General features: G+C 35.1%; 1 protein-coding gene across 1 annotated transcript; it reads left to right on the top strand.

Moving 5' to 3' along the window:
* The first annotated feature begins 921 nt into the window (after window positions 1-921).
* LOC137399388 (peroxidase-like) lies at window positions 922-24,469 on the top strand. Its single transcript, XM_068085479.1, has 18 exons — window positions 922-992; window positions 3,291-3,355; window positions 4,284-4,398; window positions 4,807-4,898; window positions 5,683-5,835; window positions 12,624-12,803; window positions 13,575-13,787; window positions 14,632-14,853; window positions 15,388-15,491; window positions 16,540-16,682; window positions 17,561-17,700; window positions 18,488-18,558; window positions 19,130-19,224; window positions 20,371-20,495; window positions 21,364-21,495; window positions 21,744-21,843; window positions 22,108-22,235; window positions 23,909-24,469. Exons 1-18 carry the CDS (start codon window positions 964-966, stop codon window positions 24,142-24,144), a joined length of 2,343 nt encoding a protein of 780 aa, XP_067941580.1. The 5' UTR covers window positions 922-963; the 3' UTR covers window positions 24,145-24,469.
* The last annotated feature ends 334 nt before the right edge of the window (window positions 24,470-24,803 follow it).

Here is a 24,803-nt window from a genome sequence, read left to right as displayed (position 1 = left end):
GCAGAACCAGGTTATTTTTCAGGTGGGTGGGTGTTTAATAGGCATTTTCTCCTGAGTCAGGTGAAGCTTTGACACCCAAATATTGTTAGCGACTTGATCAAAGGCACTGATCATATGCGTGTGATGCTTGGATATAACACACACGCGCACACACGCACACACGCACGCAAACACAATGACATTGTAGGCCTTATTACTAGAGATGTCAGCAACAGCATGAAATAAACACTTATTTGCTTGCATCACGTATGACCCAAATCACTGTGTACAAGCCTTCTATTCAGTATTAACTATTTGCTATTGCATTTTATCTGCTAGTACTGTTACTACTCAACTGAGTGAAATACTGTTGTAGGTAAAAAGAAACTCGCCCAACTTGCGGGCAAACTTCCTTGGCAAAGCTTAAGACCATGAAGCGAGATACATTTCAAAATTGGTGATACACTAGCAGTTTTACGTTTTCTATGAATCCCGATAGCAACATATATTCTTATTATGAAGTTTTTGGCTAGCAGCCCTCTATGCAGAAGATAATTCATTTTTAGTGGCAAAACATCCTGGGATGAGGAAACAGTGATTTCCTCAGACATTTGATTAAGATTAATGCTTTCCTGCTTAAAAAGTTTAATTACAGATTTCCTTGTAAGCGCGCAGGGTGTAGCCACAGTGCCAACAGAAAAGTTCCACCCGTACTTCTCCCTCATTCTTTTTTAACTTTATTAGGTTTAAAGCCTAATGTGATATAAGAATTAAACTAAAATGCTTCAAACAGAACTGATTATATAGCTGATTAAATGTTGCAGTAAACTACCATTGATAAACACCTGTGACTCAGGATTCGCTCCACCTCTTGCTATGGTATTAGAAGCAGAGCCTTCATTTCCTCAACTCTGAGTATATATACTACACCACTTGATGTGGTTGAGTGTAACAGGTGAGCTCGTTGTCGTGATAAGGGGATACATGGCGTGCAGTATGCTCTCTATAACTCTGTGAGTATAGCTGAACTCTACTCATTTCTGCTTATTGATTAAAATGATTTCAATGGTTTATTGTGTATTACAATAGTAAATTAACTTTTTTATTTTTAAACCATACAGCTTTCACCTAATATTTATTTTTAGACAAGAAAGGTATTCTAAACGCTATATGTGAAACTATTAATTTGATTTTGATGGCTGACTGTTGCCCTTTTTTGAAGCAATGACAATCAATTCAGTGAAAACTTGGTAACAAATAGTTAAAACTTCAAGGATTAATTTGTAATTAGTAGTACCGTTTTATAAAAATGGTTTTATTTACTTCTTCTCTAAAATATAATAGCAGCTGAATATAAATGGAAAGGAAAGGCTAGTAACTGCATATTTGGTAGTTATACGTCTCATAGAGCAACTAAACTATGTCAGAAAATTGCCTATGATTATCATTTCAACTTGTCATTTGAACAAAATGCATTCCCTTAACAATTATTTGAAAAATATCATCACTCGCTGTTTTAACAATCTCTATCTGTTCTCTTAACCAAGAAGTGTATTTTAAACACAAAATGTCAAACCATTTACATATTTGATTTTAGTGCGTAACTGTTGCCTTTTACTTCTCTTTTTGTTTTATGAGGCTTGTATAGCCTAATTTGAAAGATATTTCTATTTAAAATGAAACTATTGTTAACACTATTGGTAATTTTATATATATTAACAATAGTGTTATATATTAACAATAACAATATATTATATATCTATATATATATTTTTCAAACTCCGTCTGTATGTCGTATATCTGTTGGAAATCCGGCTATAACTATTATTAGAACAGCTGAGCTGGACAACAATACAGACTCATAGTCATGGCTTACCGTCATTGGAAGCCTAACTTTATTAACTAGCTTAGTGGAGTTTTCCATTGGTAATATGCCAGGCTACTAGCTTGAAAGGTGCAGTAGTTTGACAAAGTTTTAAAACCTTTACAGTTGTTTTTATTCCAAGTTTCTGTCCAAAGACTCTTCCATTACACGGGCAACGCCGGGTGGCACAGATAGTATATATATATATACACTATATATATATATATATATATATATATATATATATATATATATATATATATATATATATATATATATATATACACACTATATATATACACACTATATATATACACACTATATATATATATGTACATATATATATATACACACTATATATATACACACTATATATATATATACATATATATATAATATATTAACAATAGTGTTATATATTAACAATAACAATATATTATATATCTATATATATATTTTTCAAACTCCGTCTGTATGTCGTATATCTGTTGGAAATCCGGCTATAACTATTATTAGAACAGCTGAGCTGGACAACAATACAGACTCATAGTCATGGCTTACCGTCATTGGAAGCCTAACTTTATTAACTAGCTTAGTGGAGTTTTCCATTGGTAATATGCCAGGCTACTAGCTTGAAAGGTGCAGTAGTTTGACAAAGTTTTAAAACCTTTACAGTTGTTTTTATTCCAAGTTTCTGTCCAAAGACTCTTCCATTACACGGGCAACGCCGGGTGGCACAGATAGTATATATATATATACACTATATATATATATATATATATATATATATATATATATATATATATATATATATATATATATATATATATATATATATATATATATATATATATATATATATATATATATATATATACACACTATATATATACACACTATATATATACACACTATATATATATATGTACATATATATATATACACACACTATATATATACACACTATATATATATACACACTATATATATACACACTATATATACACACTATATATATATATACACACTATATATATATATACACACTATATACATATATACACACTATATACATATATACACACTATATATATACACACTATATATATACACACTATATATATACACACTATATATATATACACACTATATATATACACACTATATATATATATATACACTATATATATACACACTATATATATACACACTATATATATACACACTATATATATACACACTATATATATACACACTATATATATACACACTATATATATATACACACTATATATATACACGCTATATATATATATACACACTATATATATACACACCATATATATACACACTATATATATATATATCTGTATATATATATGTATTAACTTTCTGCCATAAGTTAGCTGGTATCTTTTTGATTACCACCGGTATATGTATTTTAAAGGCTGCTCCTTATTGGAGGACTGGTAAGAGTCTCAGGACAAACCATCGATGCCAGCATACTTTTTAGTAAGTTATTTCTCTTATTAATCTACAATCGTATCTTACTGCCTATTACCTTGTAAATATGCTTCTTGAACAAAGACATATGTCTCTGATGAGTGCATACACTATCATCATTTTAGATTTGAAAAAGATTTTTGGAAACAGCAATTAGCAATGTCAGGAAATATTGACTTTTAGCCTTTTGAGTACCGGCTTAATACTTTTACAACGAAATACTAACAATCTCACGATAGGTATGCCAAACAACACCAGCTTGCTGTGGTAAAGTCTGTTGGTAATTTGTAAAATATTCAATACCCTGTTACTGCCAGCAGTTATCACCATTGTGAAAATACTTTTATGTTTTTGTAATCAATTAATTCATTAAAATGTTAATATGGCTAGAAACGAACAACCAACAGCTAGCAACTAAAAACTAGCTACTAGCAACTAACAAATAGCAACTAACAACTAGTAACTGACAACTAGCTACTAGTAACTGATAACTAGAAACTAGCAACTAGCAACTAGTATCTGACAACTAGCAACTAGTAACTGACAAACAGCAACTAGCAACTAGCGACTAGCAACTAGCAACTAACAACGAGTAGTTAACAACTAGTAACTAACGACTAAAATTTACCAAAAAGTCGCAAATGATAAAATTTAAAAGTTGAATTTGCTTTTGACTGTAAAGGTATGTCTAAAAGACCTTGTCAACTGACGACATTGAAAAAAACGCATGTGCAAACAAAAAATGCTAAGCAGTAGTTTATACACCACATTACTACTTAGTGTGATAGAAATCCTCAGTAGAGCTTTATTTTAATATTTTTACACATCTGGTATTACTCAAGTCAACTGTTTTGCATTCTTTTAAATTGTTTGTTACACACGTACAACTTATAACCTTTGACACTTGCCAACATGTCCCTTTTTTTCATATGCGCAGTTGCTGATGCCGAGTTAGCACAGGATGCAAGTGTAAACGATTTTCTCTCCCAATTCGGTAACACTTCACCAACTGAACAACAACCAGCTCCAACACCACCACCACCATCACCAACGTAGGTTGCTAAACCTATGCCCTTTCTTGATCAAAATCAATTCATTTTATATGCCATGGCTATTAGTATAAAATATGATTTTTTGTTTCAAGCTGCATCATCTTCATTTGTGCTAAGATGTATAGAAAGAGAAGCCAACCCTTAATACTGAATAGCTGCAACATGGAACCTGCTCAGTGTACTTCTCAATTCAAAATAAACAACTAACAGTAGCTTGATATGGCTAAACATACAACACTATATTGGTTCAGTTACCATCTTTACAAAACAATCTTGCCTTAATACATTAAAGTCTATTAAAATAAGATAAGTCATAGTACTTAGAACAAGTTGGAGTAATTTTTTTTGTACTAGTGGAGCCTTTTTCTGCTATTTTTTGGCACTTGCTTTAAATTTTATTTTTATTAGGCAAACAGATCCTGTAGAAGGCCAATCAGGTCCACCAGGGAGCCGAAGAGGCACAACAGTACCAACCGTAAACCATGTCAACTTTAATACACGTACATATATTTACATTTATCTATATCCTCACACCATGCTTTCTACACTTTTAAAACTCAACAATGTTTTGCAAACAGATTTCAAGTGAGAGCAATAAGTTATGCAAACACTATTGAACCTCAGATTTTTGGTAGTAAAGGAATCATTTTTTCCCAGATGCTAGGAGTAAAGTGCAGCCTCATATAGTTACAATACTTACTGTACCCATGGAGTTAAAGTGTTTGCTTTGACCTACTTAGTGTAAGAGGGCTGTAGAACTCATGGTTTCTTGACCTAACTAAGGATGGGTTAGTTTAGAACCAGATGCGCCAGTATCTTGTGCAATAAGCATAAATGCGCAAACACTTTTTATGTCACAAACTGTGTGACACGTTTCCTCTCAGAAGCTACCCCAGCAGAGCCCTTCAGTTACTCATTGGAACTTTATAGAGGGCATCTAGCGCAATGTGCAAATATGATTTTTGTGCTAATCCTTGTGTAGTACATACGCTAGTACATCAGATGTCAGATGGGATTTATACACAAAATATTATTAGTATACATGCCTACATGGCTCCAAATAGGTTTATAAGTGGGCATGGTATATTGTATAGCAGATCACTGTTAATTTTTAGACAAAAATCAGCTTATTTACAGCATATAAGATCTAAAATGCTTTGTACTAAAAAATAATACAAAATCAGTTTAAAAATTTTACCCAAAAAACTGGAAACCTACAGCAAACATGTGAAACGCTTATATAAAATAAGTTATGAACTTCATGTGTCTTATTGTGTTATACAGCAACATGTGTGTATGATGATGACAACAATGCACCATGTACTTCCCGATTTCGAGAAGCTAATGGTAGATGCACCAATACACGAAGTCCAAAAAAGACATGGGGAATGGCAAGGTCACCATACTCCAGAATCCTTCCACCTAAATATGAGGATGGTAAATATCATTAAGTTACATTTTCACATTTGAAGAAGCTATAGAATTAAATGAGACCATTAGTTTAAATATGATCATGCTCATATTGCCTATGAAACAGCTCGATGCACCTAACCTGTTCTTTATATTTCATAAGACTTGAAAACTTTATTCAGCAGAGATCTCTTGTTGTCGCACAGCACGAGGTATTTGCTGTCAAAGTTTACAAATATGCATTAAGCAGTCATTTGTGAAGTTATACTTTGCTTGTAAACAGAAAACCAAATGCTATGGAAAACTGGAGTTTAGAGCACTCATAGATGGCAGTCCTAGCAATCGCTGATATTCTTTGTTTATTATATAAGCCTATAACAAGTTAATTCTGGGCTGAGCTACTGTCATTTCAGACGATGATCACGTTGCTGTAACTAATCAATTTTGCCAAAACAAAACTTTTAGAGCAATGATTCTTTGCTATATATGTTACGTAACGTATCCTTGGTTGACTTCATTCACATCTTGAAGTTGACTTTAAATAAAGTGCTTTCTGGTAAAACAGAAACAAAGTCAAATACCTAAAACCTTCAAAAATAATGCCCAATTTTGCTGCTTTTCATGTTCCATAATGATAATTACTTTTAGTTCTTTGGTTTGTGGGAGTTAATAGTCATGTGGTGCTTGAAGGGAGCTCGTGAGAGATCGTTGGCTTGCATCACCGGACATGAGAATTGGCCATGTTGCATTCTGGTAAAGGGCTCCGTTTGGATAGCTCATGATTTTGCGATCTTCGCTGTGTTACAGATCAACTATCTTTTCTTGTCTGTTTGGGTCTTGGTGACTCGTGAGTAAACTATCTCTTGGAGTAGTCTGGCGCCACGGTGTTTTCTGGAAAGATGCGCAGTTGGATTAGGAGTGACATAAGAGGAGGTTTGGAGTGTCACCGCTAGCAGTCTGATACTGCGTATTATAGGCTACAAGCTATTTCGGTGTTGTTGTTTTCTTTCTATTTTGGTATAGTGGTGCTACTCAGCTGAGCTGAGGCAAGCACGTGAGGGCGATAGGTAAGCCCGGAAGCAGCCAGAAAGTGGCGCTATCTCAGGATGGCGGAGAGGGTCAGCCACCCAAGGGTGCAGGGGTGGCTGAGAGTGCTGGACCACTGCCTTTGGTGGCAGAGGCTACGTATTTGGCTAATTTGATCAACCAGGCACGAGGGCCTATATTGAAAAAACTGAGCTAGCAGATGCAGCTATTTACCAATGATGGTGCTGTCAGGGTAACCACATGGTTCTCTCAGTACGAGCGGCTACGTGAGTTGGAGCAGATTGCTCTTTGCACGCGTACATGCAGTCTCTGGCACTGCTGCAAGAGTGCATGAACGCATGAGGGTTGGCAAGGCATCCAAGTGGGATGTCGTGAAAGCGGTGCTGACTGTCGAGTACGGCATGCCTCGACAGGAGGCATGGCACCGCTCTGTCAGCTGCCAGCTTAAGGCCGGAGAGACAGTTGATATGTACCTGGACCACCTGGAGCGGCTCGGCAATAGATTGGGGGTGGCGCTCGAGGAGATGGTTTTCAAAACCAAGTTCTTAGAGGGGCTGCCTGAGTCAGTCTACAAATGGGAAGTGAGGCATGCTCAAGCGTATCTTGCTGACTTTGGTACTGCGCTGAGCCGAGTGAGGGAAAAGTTGGTTTTCCGGAGAGATATTGAGGGTCACCCCTCAACAAACAGTTTAGTGGCCAGTTCTAGTAACCGGCAGATGACAGCTTCTGGCAAGCAGTTGGGGCTGCTTCTAGTAAGCAGTAAGTACTTATTGCTTCTAGTAAGCAGCCGGAAAGCAAGAAGGGTTGCTTTCGATGGGGGGGGGGCTCACACAGAGTGAAGGACTGCCCACGAGTTAAACGGCCTTCATCTGGTACGAGGATAACAAAGACCTCTAAGGTAAGAGGGTTGGGTGTTTCCAGTACAGTCACATGGATCACTTCATATGAGACTGTTCTGTGGGGCCACTGTCTGCAGCGACGGCGAAGCTCACTGAGGATTAGCCGGGTTTTCATCAGGAAGACGCAACACGGGGCGCCGCGCCCCCCCAAATGGATACCGTGTAAGCCAGGCTTACGTGCGATCTCATAACATCAAGGGGACTCGAGGTGGTATTGGTGTGACAAGGGGAGGCTAGAGGTCACATGCAAGCAGTAAGAGTGTACTGCAGGGCAGTCCTTAACTGTCTGGGGTGGCTGGCGAGTCTAAGACAAGCAGTTGAATGCCAGTTTTTGAGCAATTTTGAATGGTTGCGGTTTTCAGTGTCTAGTTGACACTGGGCGTGAGCGGACACTGGTAAGTCCACAGGTACTGACAGGCTCAACCTGGCGTAAGCCGAGCCAGCTGCTGTTGGCAGTGGATGTTAAGGCTTCTCATGTGAAAGGCCTGTGTCAAGAAATTCTTGGTATGCAAGGACACTGTTTTGGTGTTACAGCACTTATGATGGACAAGTTGTGCAACCTTGAAGTTGACTGACTGCTGGGTGATAATTTCATCAACCGCATGGGAGGCATCGCTTTTTGTAGAGGAAGTGATGCAAAGTATTATGTCAGGTGGAAGAAACCCTATCCAAATAGATTATGTAGAGTACTTGCAGGCAGGATACTGGGGTTAGCTACGCATGCAGGGTGGCGGGAGTGGTGCCGTCGTCGGGGTTGGGTGGTGATCTAGTGTCACTGCGAGTCGATGACCCTGATTTCGTTGCCACTTTTGCCAAAGGCCAGTTGACTATTAGCTGGTGGTGGTCCGGGTAATCTCTGAAAGGATTGCAGACCAGGGAGTCAGATTACAAGTGTACTCAGGCACCTAACCTGCATGATCGGAATTGTGCTGAAGTTGAGTGCTGGATCTCAAAAGATTGGTTAAAAAAGTGGAGTCAGCCCTTAAAGGGTATTATTCCACTTTTGGCAGTGTTTCAACCAACAAAAGACCAAGTGCAACCAGTCATGGATTACCGTGAACTGAATGCATTTGTTGAAAGTCACGCAGGAGGTGACGCAATCGCTGTGTATGGCAAGAACATTTGAAATTGGAGACAGTTGCGTGGCAAACTTGAAGTAGACGACCTTAAGTCAGCGTGCCTTCAGATCCAGGTTTTGGAAGACCTGTAGAAATACTAGGTCGTGGAGTATAAGGGGGTCTCTTGTGTGTTGACACGCTTAGGCTTCGGTCTATCGTGTGCGCCTAAAATCATGACCACAATCCTAGGCAAAGTTCTTTTGCTAGATGAACGGGTTTGACGGGGGACTGACTACTATATCAATGATATAGTGCAGGGGTGGGCAAAGTTTTTTCTCAAAGAGCAAAATTTCAAAGTTACAAGATCTTTGGGAGCCGCATCATATACGCATTACAAAATAACATTTCATACTGATAATACAAGATTGGTAGTTGTAGTGTAACTAAATTTGTTTATTAGAATACTTTTACAATAGCATTAAATAATGTTGAAGTAAGCCTAAAGAGCTTTGTATAACTTAAAGTTTAGTGAGATACATGTACATGGAATTGCTTATGGCTACTCGTTATGTCTTGGTAATCTGGCTATGTACTGAAGCAAGTATTCTTAAGGCCGGTTCACACCATATTGCCGTTTGTCAGCGTTTCCCTTTCGGCGTTCATTGTCGATTGTGTGAATCGTAAATTGATGGCATCAACGAAGCATCGCGGACATGTCGGGAAAGTTGGCAGCTGTCAAACTTTCTTGATATTTTGCCGAGCACCGACGACTGCCTTTCAAATGTGAACCATTTCGGCGATGGTAACTCGCTGTCGCAGATAGAGTGATTTATTCATAGCCGTTTATGATAGTCGCTGAGAGACTAGTTTTTGATTCCAGCACGCGAAAACAAAGAGGTTTATTCGCAAAAATATAAAAAGATAAATGAAAACACTATATTACTGAGTATTTCCTGATGCAAATGCAAATAGGTATGTGATAGTGTGAACATGCTTGTCATTGACGATCACCAAAGAATTGCGGCATCAACACTGAAATGCGGCGATATAGTGTAAACCCGCTTTTAAGGGCTGATCCGGCTTTACGGGATCTCAAGTTTCTCTTGACATTATTCATTTATGAAAATGTTGATTCATATATATATATATATATACATATATATATATATATATATATATATATATATATATATATATATATATATATATATATATATATATATATATATATATATATATATACAAGGCAGCAAACGCAGTGTGCAACTGTTTTTCTAGCAGAGCAAACTGTGGATATTCAGCCTTTGTTGAAGCTTTCAAGTAGATTCCTTCCTCAATTTCATCTAATCATATCTGTACCTTTGAGGTTACACAACTCCAGTTGCAGAGATGAGACATTAACACTCTTCAATGGCAACTGAGTAACCTACTCTCTATTGGGCTTTGCCTTCTGAGGTCTTTTTATGGGGAGTATGGTGTTTTCAAAGATTGACACTGACTAAATCAATTGTTAAACTCTTGTTGCAGCTTTTCTATGTAGTGAGTGTAATCAGCTGTACAAGAGGCCATTTCTTTATTCTCATCTAAAACGCTTTTAGTGTAGGACAGTGAAGCATATCACCATGCACATCTACCACGAACAACTCCAACTTATGGGAGAAAGCTTGAACAGCTAGTAGTGTGTCAATGATAGTCTTGTTTTCCCCTTGAAGCTTGAGGTTCAGATAATTTAAATGGCCAAAGATGTTAGCAAAGAAGGAGAGGCCACTCCTTCTTTAGAAAAGCTCATCAGGAGAAGTATCTTCATAGTATTAAGTCCTTTAGCCAGGGCATCATAGATAGCTTGGCCGGTGATTTCTCCTAATCCAACCAAAGTAAGAAGCTCCTCCTCCAATTCTTCACTGTCAAAGAATCGCTAACACAGGGTATAGGACTAAAGCATAATACTATGATTTATAAAGAAACATGGTGATGCTTTATAAAGAAGCATGTAGCATAAAAATGTGGGTTAGTCACTTTGAACCAAATACCATAAAATTGGTGCATCATTGTCTACTTGAAGTTGTGTTTTCTCTTTACTGTCTCTTAGAATGCACTTGTATGACTTCAGCTTGAACTGCATGGTAAAAATGACATTACTAGTTGTTAGTGTACACACAGTAGCCTACATACCTTACAAAGACTGCTAATTGAGCTACATCCATTATATCAGTAGATTCATCAATAAGGATTGAACAGTAACCTGCCTGGTCTATATGGGTTAGCAAAGTCATACTGAGATAATCATTAATGCTTTCGATTCTACCAATAGCAGTTTTCCTTAAAAGTGGTATTGCCTTGACTTTACCAATCACATCATGCTTATCTGGAAAAAAGTGTTTGCATAGCTTCAACCATGCATCATTTTACAATCTCTACATGAGAATAGGGAAGCATTGCTTTTGCTAGAATCTTTGACACTCGTAGACACGCTTCTGTAGCACATTTATCAGCAGCTTTGAAAGAAGCTAGCATATTTTCTAAAAAGGTTAGTAACCTTTGAAGTTTGTCTAGTTTATGATGTTTAGCTACAAATCCCAGTGACAAAGTAGTAGTAAACTCTCTGTGCTTCGTCTCATGGTGTCGTTTGATGTTCGTCTTTTTGTTAGCGGAGACCATTTCCTGGCATAATAGACATTTCGGTTTGCCATGCCTAAAGATGAACGCTTATTCCAAGGTCCACTCATCTTGGAATTCTCTAGGAGATTTGTTTCTATTTTGTTTACTTTGTCTACAGATGGGGTTCAATACTCTCGAATAATCTGCATCACTATCTATGGCGAGTTCCTTTTGATGTCAATCTGCATGGGATAGACGAGGTCAGTGAAGGCAAATTTGCTGTCGGTGATGAAGTGTGGATCAAACCTTTGCCTCCTTTTGTGTACTAGGCATAGTGGGCACCAGCAGCAATAACTGGTATTGTTTTAAAGCACAACGTGTGCCTGGATGGCATGCCGAAGCATGTGAGGGATGTCCGTAGACGACGGTTCGGCACTGACTAGTAGGAAAAACATCCAAGAACTGGTCGTAAACGGCCGGCCTAATATAGACAGTTTAAGCGATCCTATTGCCCCTACTGCCTCAGCTACATCCCTGTGAGGTAGTTGAGGTCTCGAAGAGGGACACGGAGGATGGTCCTCAGACCACCAAGAATAAAGTTCAAATCATGGAGAACGGCCTCGGGCTGCTGAAGCTCCTCTCGGAGAATTAGATCCTGGTGCGCCTGAGCTTCAGCTGGTGATGCGCAGGCGGTCACAGCGGGTGCGACGACGTTCTCAGTATTTGGATGAGTATGAGGGATAGCTTGTGAGCTTCTTGAAAGCTGAGGGAGATGTGAGTTAATAGTCACATAGTGCTTGAGGGGAGCTCGTAAGAGTTCATGGGCATACACCACCGGACGTCAGAATAGGCCATGTTGCATTTTGGTAAAGGGCTCCGTTTGGATAGCTCATGATTTTAAGATCTTTGTTGTGTTACAGGTCAACTATCTTTTCTTGTCTGTTTTGGTCTTGGTGACTCGTGAGTAAACTATCTCTTGGAGTAGTCTGGCACTACGGTGTTTTCTGGGATGATGCGCAAGTGGAGGAGGAGTGACATAAGGGAAGGTTTTGAGTGTCACCGCTAGCAATCTGGTACTGCGTATTTTAGGATATAGTTTCTAGAAGTATTTGCATTTGTCATGCCCAATATAATAAAAACTTACATAACATATAGCTTGTTTGTTAGCTTCTCTTTCTTGACCAACTATGCAAGTTTTTGTACTCTGCTGCAGGTTTGCAACAGAGAAGACTAACTGAATTCACATCAAACACTCCCCTCAAATCACCTCGAGAGATTTCTACCACAGTCACTACTACGAATGTCATACTTAACTTTGATGGAGTCAGCTCTCACATCATGCAGTGGGGACAGTTCATTGCGCATGAGTTCACCCAGATTACTCTAGCAGAACGTAAGCTAGCTATGTACCCGATTGCTAAACATACGTAGTATTTGTAAAAATGAGATTTCATCTGTTCATGATTTACATGTATGTCAGCGTATGAGCAGAATTAGTAACTCATACGGTTAGTGCAGTGGTAGCAGTTGGCAATAATTTATTATTTTGGTAAATATATTGATATATACAAAATTATGTATTCTTTTGGTGAGACTGTAGACAAACAGCTAAATATTAAAAAAAAAATAGGAGTTTTTTTGGGTGCTAAGCAAGCATTTTCTGCTTTGTTTTATAAATATAGAAAGTTTAAAGCAAACATAGTAGATGTTGGAATAGACAAACATAATGCGTCCTCGAGTTACATCAGTCGAGAAGCATTTACGGAACTATTTTCCTGTCAATGCTAAATGTTGCAAAACTGCTAAGTCATTTTGAAGTAATCAAGTTCTAAAAAACATCAAAAATGTTGTCCCATATGTGATCCACCTGATAACTAAAAAAATGTAGGTTTAAAACTTTTTATAAATTTTTAGCACTATCAAAATTTTTTTAATTATATCATTAAGATACCATAGTGATAAAAATAGAAGATTTTTGTTATTAATAATTTAAAATCTAGAAAGATACACAAGTAAATGTAATGATATTATTGTTTGTTTATATGTAAAGTTTGTCTTCTGACTTTGCTAAAATGCTTGACAAAATTGTATGTTCTTTTGTTTAATAATAAAATAATTTTATAAATTCTGCTCCTTTGGATAATGTTTTGTTAATTTGCTGTAGGCAATGAAGCCTGCTGCCCAGACCAGTTTTTTGAATCAGTTTTTGGGCGTCCAGGGACTTGCGCAGAGCTGGAAGAAGTTAGACAGCTAGTAGCCCAAGAAAGAGGGAATGTCTGTCAGCAGATTGAGCTGCAGGATGATCCTGTATATGGACAAGTTATCTGTATCAATTATATACGCTCGGGTGCAGCTCCCCTTCATAACTGCGCTGCAGGTCAGTTGAAAGGCACAGGTTACTGTCGTCTTAATACCTTTATTAATGTATCCCACTTTGTCATTTTGCATGCATGTGAGCTTGTATGTGTTTACATGTGTGCATGTGCGTGTGTGCATGTGTGCGCATGTTTGTGGGTATGTGTGTGTGCGTGCGTGCGTGTGTGTGTGCATTTGCATGTGCGCAAGTGCGCATACGTGGGTATGCATTTACAAGTGTGCGTGTGCACGTTTGCGTGTGCATGTGCATGTGTGGGTATGCGTGTTTGGGTGTGCATGGTTGTGCATGTGTGTGTCTGTTTGCTTATTAGTGTGCGTTAACACTGTATTTCAAATTTTTGGCTGAGTTTATCCAACCTTCATACACATATGCTCTGTGCCTTTTGCCGGACTTCTAAAATATTTGCCTTAAAACTCTCTCTAATTCTCCAGAATAAGCATCTAACAGATCTACCTTCAGACTAGCTGAATGGAAATAAAAGAAATCCTGCTCACCACCAGGCTTACAGCTATTAATTTATAACTTTTATGTAATTATCATCCAACAATAAGGATATTTAAAACTTCTGATACTATCTGTTTTGATTTTGGCTTAAAACCTAGACTTTATGCTGTTTTCAAAGCCTAAATACTGTTTTTTTTTACATTCAATGCATTCTTAAATGTTTAAAATGCTCTATTATACAGAGGAATGAATAGGAATGTAGTTGATAAAGGTAGATTGTAAACTTTTTGCTGTTTTATTATTTTTTTGGTGATGCTTTGAATACTGATGTTTTTTAAACTGTTACAACCGTGGAACTTAGAAATGATGTTTGTCAGCTATAAGTTGTCAGTATTTTTAGGTCCGAGAGAGCAAATGAATGCTATTACTCACGTCTTCGATGCGTCCAATGTTTACGGCAGCTCTCTGGAAGAGCAGCATGCGCTGAGAGCACCGAGTAGAGGTAGAATGGCAACTCAGACAGTCAATGGTGCCACACTTCCTCTTCCTGACACAACTAACTGTCCAGCTTCTGCTGCTAGATGTTCGTTTGAAGGTGGAGACAACAGAATCAACACAACACGTGAGTTTAACTACTTTCACTATAAATGAAACATGTTGATTAACTGCTACATGGTTGTCAAATGAGTTTAATTTAGATATTTCATTTGATTATTTTATTGCATGATTAAAATAAAGGAAATAAAACAAAATTCAAAAGTCCCTCACAACAAGAAAATTAAGGCAATACAAAAGAATGAACAAATCAATATGTGCCATTCAAGAAAAAGCATGATTTCACATAATTTCAAATGTTGCTAGAATGTTATTTGCTTGCCACTGATAGATCTGCTTTTGTGGATTGTTAACTATTTATAGGAAAAAATGCTACAGAAGTCAATTCAACATTTCAAACAATGTTTAAGTTTCAAAAGTACATAGAGCTACCATTTCATAGCATTCCATAAAGAAAAAATGTATGACTATACTTGGTCTTTGACTTATCATGGCAGCTCAAGGCTATTCGTTGATTATTAGGCCACTGTGGCAGAGCAGCATGTTTATAGTTGTTTACAACTAGTTGAAGGCACATAATTGAATATTTGATTTTTTACAGCAAACCTGGTTTCTGTCCACACATCGTTTATTATTAAGCACAACCAGATCGCTGACAGACTAGCGGCACTGAACTCCAACTGGGATAATGAGAGGCTTTTCCAGGTATGATAAATCCTAACATTGTGAACACTATGAGCACTTTGAGAAAGATTGTAGAAAAACCTTCATTTAGTTTCAAATGCCACTAATTTTTCAAATAAAAATAATCTTCAACTAAAAAAATTTCTGCAAGTCTTAAATTTCTATTAAATATAAATTCTTAAAATTTTATCCTTACACCATGTTTTGGTGGATTTAATATATTTTTCATAAATAAGTTTATATACAAATGACAGTTCTTTATAGATTTAGTATAATAAAAATTTGATTGCAAATAAGCTATATCTTTATTGACAAATTTTGCATTCAGGGTAAAACTAATAGTCATAATGGTAAAATGGGTAATATAATAGATAAGTTAGACAACTGCTAATGTAATAATTGCATAAAGGTACAATCCTACAACAAATACTAAAAACTACCACAATTACATGAAAAATATTTTCTTTAAAAGCCTTAGGGTTTATGATGGGAATAGCGCCAAGCAATTACATGTGTTAATACAAGCAATTGTATGTTTTGGAAATACATACAATGTACCAAGATTCAATATACAAAGTTGATTTCTTACCAGAAACACTTGTTTTTATATTTTGAATTGTAGCTTTGCTATAAATAATCTTTTTTTGACAATAATAAAAGCTTTTTTACATTTTAAAGTATAATTAAGCCATTATGAATGTTCTAATTTTATTATAATATTGTTATGCATATTGTTAGCTGACAGATTTATACATATTAGATATATTTTTTTTGCTGTAAATTTACATTAACCATTTGTGTCTCAGCCAGAATGTTTATTATATTATTATATAAATAATACCTAAACAAAAAGGGTGAAAGTGATCACGTGAAAATTTTCTGCTTTGATGTTATTTTATTGCTAAGAAATTATGCTTGTTATTCAACTCTGCTCTGTTAATTAACACTAAGTGATGGTGCAAAGCTATCTTTGTGTAGCTGGTATTAGTAGATATTATTCATCTTACTCTTGCTGTCCTATTATTGTTTACATTTTTATTCTAAATGAAGTGAATGTCAATATCAATAGGAAACAAGAAGAATCATCGCTGCCATACAGTCAAACATTCATTTCTATGAGTGGCTGCCGATTGTTCTTGGAAATTCCATCATCAGCAAGTACAGACTACAGAGTTATGACGGTCATGACCCAAATGTGAATCCAGCCATCTAGTATGTATCTTTATTAATATTTAGCTCCATTTGGATAATATTTGTTAATTACTAAATATATATATAATATATATTATATATTATATAAATATTATATATAATATAAATAATGTATATATAAATATATATTTATATAAATAAGATATATATATATAAATATGCTATAATTATTTAAATTATTATAATTTATTTAACTATACAATTTTTTTATAGCCAACTGATAAAACTTTCATGTAAAGGTTTTGCATTGAGAACTTAAACATTTACCTTTCTTAGTAGTAAAATCTTCTGCAATGGATTTAAATGTGTTGTTTTCTTTGATGTTTTCAATAGTTTGAATAATAATACTTAATGAAAACTAATAATCAGTACTTCTCATAAAACATGGCCAGAATATTTTCAAGAAATGGTGTTGTTTACTGTGACAGAGCATTTAAGTTTTCTTATTTCTTTTTCATTAAGTTTTTACCTAATGTTAATCCATAAACCCTACATCATATGTTATCAACAACGGTAGATGCCAAAGGCTGATTTGGATTTAAAAATCTATTTCCAGCTATAAAACATTATTGTAAAATCAGGTTATATGTTTTTTGATCTCGTTCCTATTTATTACAATTGAAAAATTAATTAAAAAAAAAAAGTTTATTACGCTCCATTTTTATGATGTTTGTTAGCTTGTAATTGCTACTATGGGAATTAGTGCTTCAACTCACTCTGATGTGCAGGTAAAAATCAAGAGCAGATGTAAACATGAGATCTGATACAGAGACTTCTGGGTAGCACTTTATTAGTTTGTCTATGAGAGTTTATTGCTTTATTATTGTTCTGTAACTCTATCAGGGTTTACTTCAAGAAAAACTAAATTTGTTTTACAGTAACGAGCTGGCTGCAGCTGCCTTCAGATTTGGCCACTCTTTAATCAATGGTCTGTTCACCTTGGAGAAGGACAGTGGAGCATCTGTTACCGCTGATCTGCGAACAAGTTTCAATGACTTTAACATCATCTATAATGACGGTAAGTGTATTGTATTGAAAGATTCTTGATGTGTTTTAATTAAAAACACTGCAATATATCACCAACCAGCCGACATTTTCCACTTCTTTTAATATTAAGACGAACTTACCTAAAATCCCAGTAGATTTTAACAGAAAGTATCACTATTTTCCAGACATTTGTAAAAGTTTTTGATGTTTGAGGTGATCAGATTGCCAGGATGTTTCAAGACTAAAATCAACAAAACTTGATCACTGCTAAAATGCTCATATCAAGCGAAGGTGTGATTATGAGGTCTGTAGTTACAAAGAGACTGACATACATGTAAAAAAAACGTAACACTGTAACTTGATCATAATAGCTGATATCAACTATAGTATTACTATAGCATCAACTACAGTATATTAACTACTGTATAATAATGATAGAAACTGATGATGTCATTTCGTATGTACTTTTCTTCTGAAATGTTTAACCAAGATGAATTTTTGTTGATTTTAATCTTGAAGCATTGAGGCAATCAGACCACCTCAAACATAAAAAAAAATGCAAATAATAGAAAAGTACTGATATTTTCTGATAAAAATCTGTTGAATTTTGTGTGCAAGATTATTGTTAAATTTTTGTTGTATCACAAGTACCAGAAGCTATTGTCCCATAGTTAATTAAAGGTTTTTAACATGAGTAATGTACAGATGATCTGCTCAGTAACAAATGTCATGCTGAGCCTAGTAACAGCCTGATGAGAGTTGTTGATTCAACTAATACCAGAGTTCACTGTAATAACAAGTATACTACTAACTTACAGGTACAAAGCAATGTGTTAGAGGACTGAGTACTGATGTTCCATGGAAGGTAGACAAGAACTTTCCTGGACCTGTAAGTAGTGTTAGCTAATTGGCTATTTTTAGTACATTAATGTATGTATTTCTTGTAGGTATTGGGACAGCTTACCATTATATTTTGTATTAATTTTGCTGATCAACCACTGGTTATATGTATTTGTTACATGTGTACGCTATGTATCATATGTTAATTAAAAGTTTAATATATCTGATTGCATATGTTGTATTCATGTTATTGTGAGAAGCTCTAGTTTCATCAGCTGTGTATGATTGCCTAATCACACACAGCTTGTAATAGAATATTGGAGAAGGCCGAAGTACCCTAATGTAGTACTACTTACCAATGATATCAACTTCTAAATGATTATTTTAGAGTTTTATTGCCAAGGACTAAATGCCAAATGCTAATTGCTGAATACTTATTGCCAAATGCTAATTGTTATTTGCAAGTTGCTAGATGAGAACGGTAAGCTTAATTTTTAATGAATAAATAGAATTTTCACTTCTCACAGAAAAGTGAAATAAATATGTTATAGCAGTTTATTTTGTTAAATTTCATCTCTTTAAGTTATATAAAATCTCAACCTTTTACTTGCATATTTTAGATGAGAGACTTCCTGTTCAATCAAATGAGTGACATTGTATCTCTGAACATCAACCGTGGCCGTGACCACGGGCTAAACTCCTATGTTGACTACAGGTTAGTCTTCTATAGACACAAGTCTATAACAAGAAGCGGGTGAAACTGGTCTATAGTTTCAATGCGAGTTTTATTATCTAGTATAAAAACATTGTTATTATTAGCATAATTATTATTTTCTATTCAAACTTGAAGTTTTTTATTGAGTTTCAAACTGCAACAGAAATATGAAGAATTAGTTGTTTTTACACAAGCATAAGTATATACAAAGCATTTAGCAAGCTTTGTGCATACAACGGATAGTGAAAAAAGCTTTGAGTATTTGTAATATGGAAGACAGATACGAGGTACAGTAACTAGTGATGTAAGTGATCACAGTAGGACAACTATAAGTACCAAATATATAATGATGAAAAATATGTTCTCATTATTGTTTTCAGATTATCTCATGAAGCCGTGTGGTCCTAGCTTTTGAGCTTTGCATCTGCATTTCTCATTGATTTAGCGCTGTCTATTATTGGTGACTCCCGGTGCCGAGTATCTCACAGAACAAGAGTAGTGACTTTTCGATCACTTTTTATTCATCTATTTAACCTTGCTAGAACTTTGATGTTTCAGTAAATAAACTATTTTTTAGCAATGACTAATCAACAATGATACCAATAATAATGAAAATGATAGTAGTAAGATGAATTGAAGTAGTAGTTTACAAAAGTAGTGGTAGTACGAGCTATAGTAGTGCTGTATACAGTATCTCTAATCCTAGTAGTAGTCGTGTTAAAGTAAAGCTTGTGCTGAAAGTCTCTCTAAGACTGGTAGTGGTAGTGTTAGTATCAGTAGATTAGTAATAGTACTGGCAAAATAGTGGCAGTAGTTGTAGTATTAGTTAAGGTGGTAGTAATCATAGTAGTAATAATAGCTATAGTAACTAGCTGTAGTAGTAATAGTAATAGTAGTGTTAGTAGTAGTAGGGGCAGTAGTGGTAGTAGTAGTAGTAGTAGTAGTAGTAGTAGTAGTAGTAGTAGTAGTAGTAGTAGTAGTAGTAGTAATAGTAGTAGTAGTAATAGTAGTAGTAATAATAGTAGTAGTAGTAGTAGTATTGGCAGTTAAATTGATAACAAATCTCAATAAACAAGCTATCATAGTAACTCTACAAAGACACAATATAACAAGATAGACAAACTAGTCAATCAAATATTTTTACAGGAGACACTATGGACTCTCTGTACCAAGGAACTTCAATGACCTCCGCGCTACTCACCCCTCAGAAGTTGTTGATCAGCTGAGTAGTCTATATACAACAGTTGATGATGTTGAGCTCTACATCGCAGGTACAAAAGTACAATGTTTGTAGAAGAACTCAGTGATTGTGAACATTTTCACTAAATGCAATTTCTTTGCAGCTAATAAACATTTAGCAGCCACACTGGATGACTGCCTTTCTAACGTCTAATTGATTCTAATGCCAGTTTTAGATTCATTTCTTAGAAAACTGGATTGAATAATTTAACAAAGCTACAATACGCAAAACATGAGTAAATAATAATTGCTAGAGTAAAGATTTTATTTTATGCTATAATTTTACTATAATTATTGTAATATAATTATAGTATAATTATAACCAAACTATAGTTTTACTTAGTTTGCATCAATTTTAAATTATGTTCAGGTTTTGTTTGATGTTCTGGCAAATATCTGGTGCACTTGCACACACGTGTTGGTTGGGCAACAATGAATCCGCTATATTGAAGCTGATAGTTGTAAGCGTAGATTGTCTTTCCAATCTCAACTGATTATTATTTTCTCTTGAATATATTGTACTAGCAGGACTGCGGAGTGCAGTTCAAAGGTGTATAGGTAGTGGTTAAGCGGAGGTAGAGGAGCTACCAACTTTTTCAGTCTGTTAGTGTGTAAGTTATTGAATGTCAATTAGTTCTTTTTTCAGCCTTCTGACAACAGTTTTGAAATAATGTATAGGTAGTAGAAATTGTAGTAGAACTTAGATATCTTAAGCGTGTGCTTCCTTGCTCGCTGTTTATACAAAATGATGCTACTGCATTTGACTTCTGACATCATACTCAGTAGCCTTTATAACTGTCTCTGAGTAGCTCATTCAGTTTACTGACGTCTATGTCTATGGTGTTGTTTTAGAGTTACTACTAGTTTACTAAAGAAGTCACTCTTGTTCTTTCTTATAAGGTGTGACAGAGTTCCCAGTACGAGGAGGTCTAATAGGAGAGCTCTTTGCTAATATACTTGGTGATGGATTTAGTAACTCCAGGAAAGGAGACAGGTTTTTCTTTGAGAGCACAACTAGTGGTCTATCTCGAGGTTAGTGTGGTCACCTTCAACCTATTTGAAATGGTCTTTTTTTATGCTGTCGCTGTGGATAACAGGCATTTACTGTAGAGTTTACACTCATTATTTCTTGTTTTTATAGCTCAATGTTTTGCAGAAATATTTTCAGATTTAGTAAAAATTGTTGTATATTGTAATAAAAGACTACTTCAACTTTATCATTGTGATCAGCATTGCTGTTTGTGACAGCTATCTGTGAGAATTGTTTGGCCTAATTTTAGCCCAAATCGCTGCCATCAAACAATACTCTTATGCTCAGCTGACGTGTGAGGCTCATGGGTTACCGACGATTGTCAACAAACTATTCTTTGGTGATGGAGAGTAAGTATATTTCTCAAACCTAATACTTACATAATGAACAATGAATGAATACTAACAGAAAATTTATAAAATCTCGTCAGTGATTTTATGTTTTACACAAGTAGAACTGTTTAGTTGACTAGCTATTTACACTGTATTAATAAATATAAATAGATTTCTTTTTATAAATTCTCAATTGCAAAACTTTGTGATTTGAATGAGTAACTAAAGCTCCCATATATAATTATTTCTCCATTCTCTCAAGACTCTCTATTTGATTTTTAGCAATGGAGCCCGAACAGTCAGCTGTGCCAGTTTCCCAGAACTTGATCTTGATCTCTGGCGTGAAGGGGGAAATGTGCCTCAACCTGATTGCCATTGGTTAACTTATAGTACAACCCCGTGTTGCCATGGTACGTAGTAACACATAAATAATTAACATCTCAGTAGTTGTTAATGTTTGTATTACATCATCAATAAACAAAAATAATAACTTTTTGAACTGGTTCTTATTGTCGGTCTTTTGTTATATTTTGTCTTCTTTCAAATCAAAATTTATCTAAGTCAGGTGATTACAAATACTATGGTCATCAGCTATATGTAAAAGTACATAACAATGTGATTGCAAAAATATTTTCCCACGACCAAACAAGCGGAGCGAATGTTTGAGAGTTTTTATGATAAATGCATGTGCACACAACTTACGAAAATTATTCATCAACAATTTCGTAAACCCTTGTTTCGAAATCTCATCAACAAATTTAACCATCGTTTTGTAGAGTCGTTTAAGTATAATAATGATACAAAACACATATAAGCCTATTTAAATATGTTACTAAATCTTTGTAAATTGTCAACAGTCTCTTAAAAATTACCCATCTGATCGGATTATACACAAATAGACAGATTAATTTGGCCAAAAATCGTTATTAAAACTGGCTAAGCCTTACTTTTATCAAAATTAAGACCGGCAAACAAAACGCCGAGCGACAGAGAATAGAACCATTAAGTCGTGCGCATTCCACAAAAAAATAACGTGCACATTTCACCAGTCTATAGCATTGTCGAATATCCGAAGGTTTCTGTAATTTACGTAGAAGTACAGAAATCGTTTCTTTTTTCAAAGTAACTGACATTTTGGAAACTTTTGAGTACTTTGGTATTCTAACTGATGTCTAGCTATTAAGGTATTCTAACTGATGTCACAATGTCTTGCTATTGTTAGCTATGACGTTTTGAAATGTAAACAAAATTGTGCATTGGTTTTTTATTATTACTGTATTACTATAATAATAATATTGGTTATTCTAATAATATCAGTGCATTTTACTTCTAATATTGGCCAATATTGCATTTCTCCTATTGTAGGTGGAGAGATATAAACATAGAATCTTTTCCTTTCATTATTACTGTTTGTCATGATCAAATACTTTTTAAAATAGATTTTCTAAAAGTCTATATAAATATCACAACTTCTTGATACTGTTAGCTATGAAGTTTTGAAATGTAAACAAAATTGTGCATTGGTTTTTTATTATTACTGTATTACTATATTGGTTATTCTAATAATGTCAGTGCATTTTACTTCTAATATTGGCCAATATTGCATTTCTCCTATTGCAGGGGGAGAGATATAAACATATAATCTTTTCCTTTCATTATTGCTGTTTGTTATATATAATAACACCCACACCCAGTACATTACAGCTACCATCGCAGTTATCCTATTGCACTGCAGTGCCATTTGACTGCTAATATTGCATTTCTCAACCATCAGTATCCTTTCTTTTTTCCAATATCACTTTGGCCGTGGGCTGTATGACAGGATAATTTCTAGTAGTAAAAGATTTAAATTGCTCCTTAAAAATTTGTTACATTTAACATTGTTTTTAAAAAAAATTGTAGCATTCTAACATTATCATTCAATACTTTACATATAATATAAATTACGTTAAAGTTCAAGCCTCAAATACGAAAGTATTTCATTTTTGTGTATTTTAAAGTCATGAGTTTATTGCTTATAAAACAGGGAAAAGTATTTTTCTTTTATACTCAAGTTTACCCCTGAAGTTTTCCTCTCTTGCAGGTCGTCGCACAATCTATAGAAGATGTGTCGGTCAAAGTAGAAGTTGCAGATGTCCAGGTCCAACTCATTTAACAGAGCAATGTAGAAGCTCAGGTGGTTACTACTCATGCAACTCTCCAACCCCTCGACGACGACCAACTTACCCATCTCAACAAACCACCACACGACAACAACCCTACCCTTCGAGAAGAACGTTCCCTTCAAGGCGTCCAGCTTGGCCATCAGTATACAAGTAAAGCTCTTTTGATAATTAGTAAGGTATACACAGAGAATGGAAGCGTTATATGAATTTTTAAATCAACACATTTCAATTTGAATATTTGAAATGTTGTTTTAAAGCTGGTTGGTATTGAGTTTTTGTTATGTTATTGATAATAAGTAAACTAAAGTTTTGTTAATTGTTTAGCAGTAAAATATTGAGTTTAGTTGGATTTAAGCTGCCAACATTGTTAAATCCTCATATCTAATGTCATTGATAGCCAGAACTGTTATATTAGGCTTGGTTTACAGTACTAGGCATATGTTACAATAGAAATAAATAAATCACTGCCATAAAAATTACACCAACATTTCTAGATTTACAAGTGTTTCTGCTTTGACTTTTTCAACTTGCTGAACAGCCTTAAAACAACTATCCCACTTAAAACATTTTATAGAATCATCCTTAGCAAATAGTTTTAATAATTTATAAGAAAGCAAAAACACATGTGCAAGACAGAACTACAATACGAGTATACTCAAGCAATACTGAAGAAAATTAAACAAATAAATAGGAACAAGGATAACATAATGTAAAGTGAATAACGGTAAACCAAGGTCGCAAAAAAGATGACCTCAGAATATCGAAATGTATTTCACTTATTTTACCACAGTGGGTATGAAAGCTTCCCCTCCC

This window comes from Watersipora subatra, chromosome 7 (genome assembly GCF_963576615.1).
Source record: "Watersipora subatra chromosome 7, tzWatSuba1.1, whole genome shotgun sequence".
Taxonomy (NCBI): Eukaryota; Metazoa; Bryozoa; class Gymnolaemata; order Cheilostomatida; family Watersiporidae; genus Watersipora; species Watersipora subatra.
This window is presented reverse-complemented; position numbering and strand designations above follow the sequence as displayed.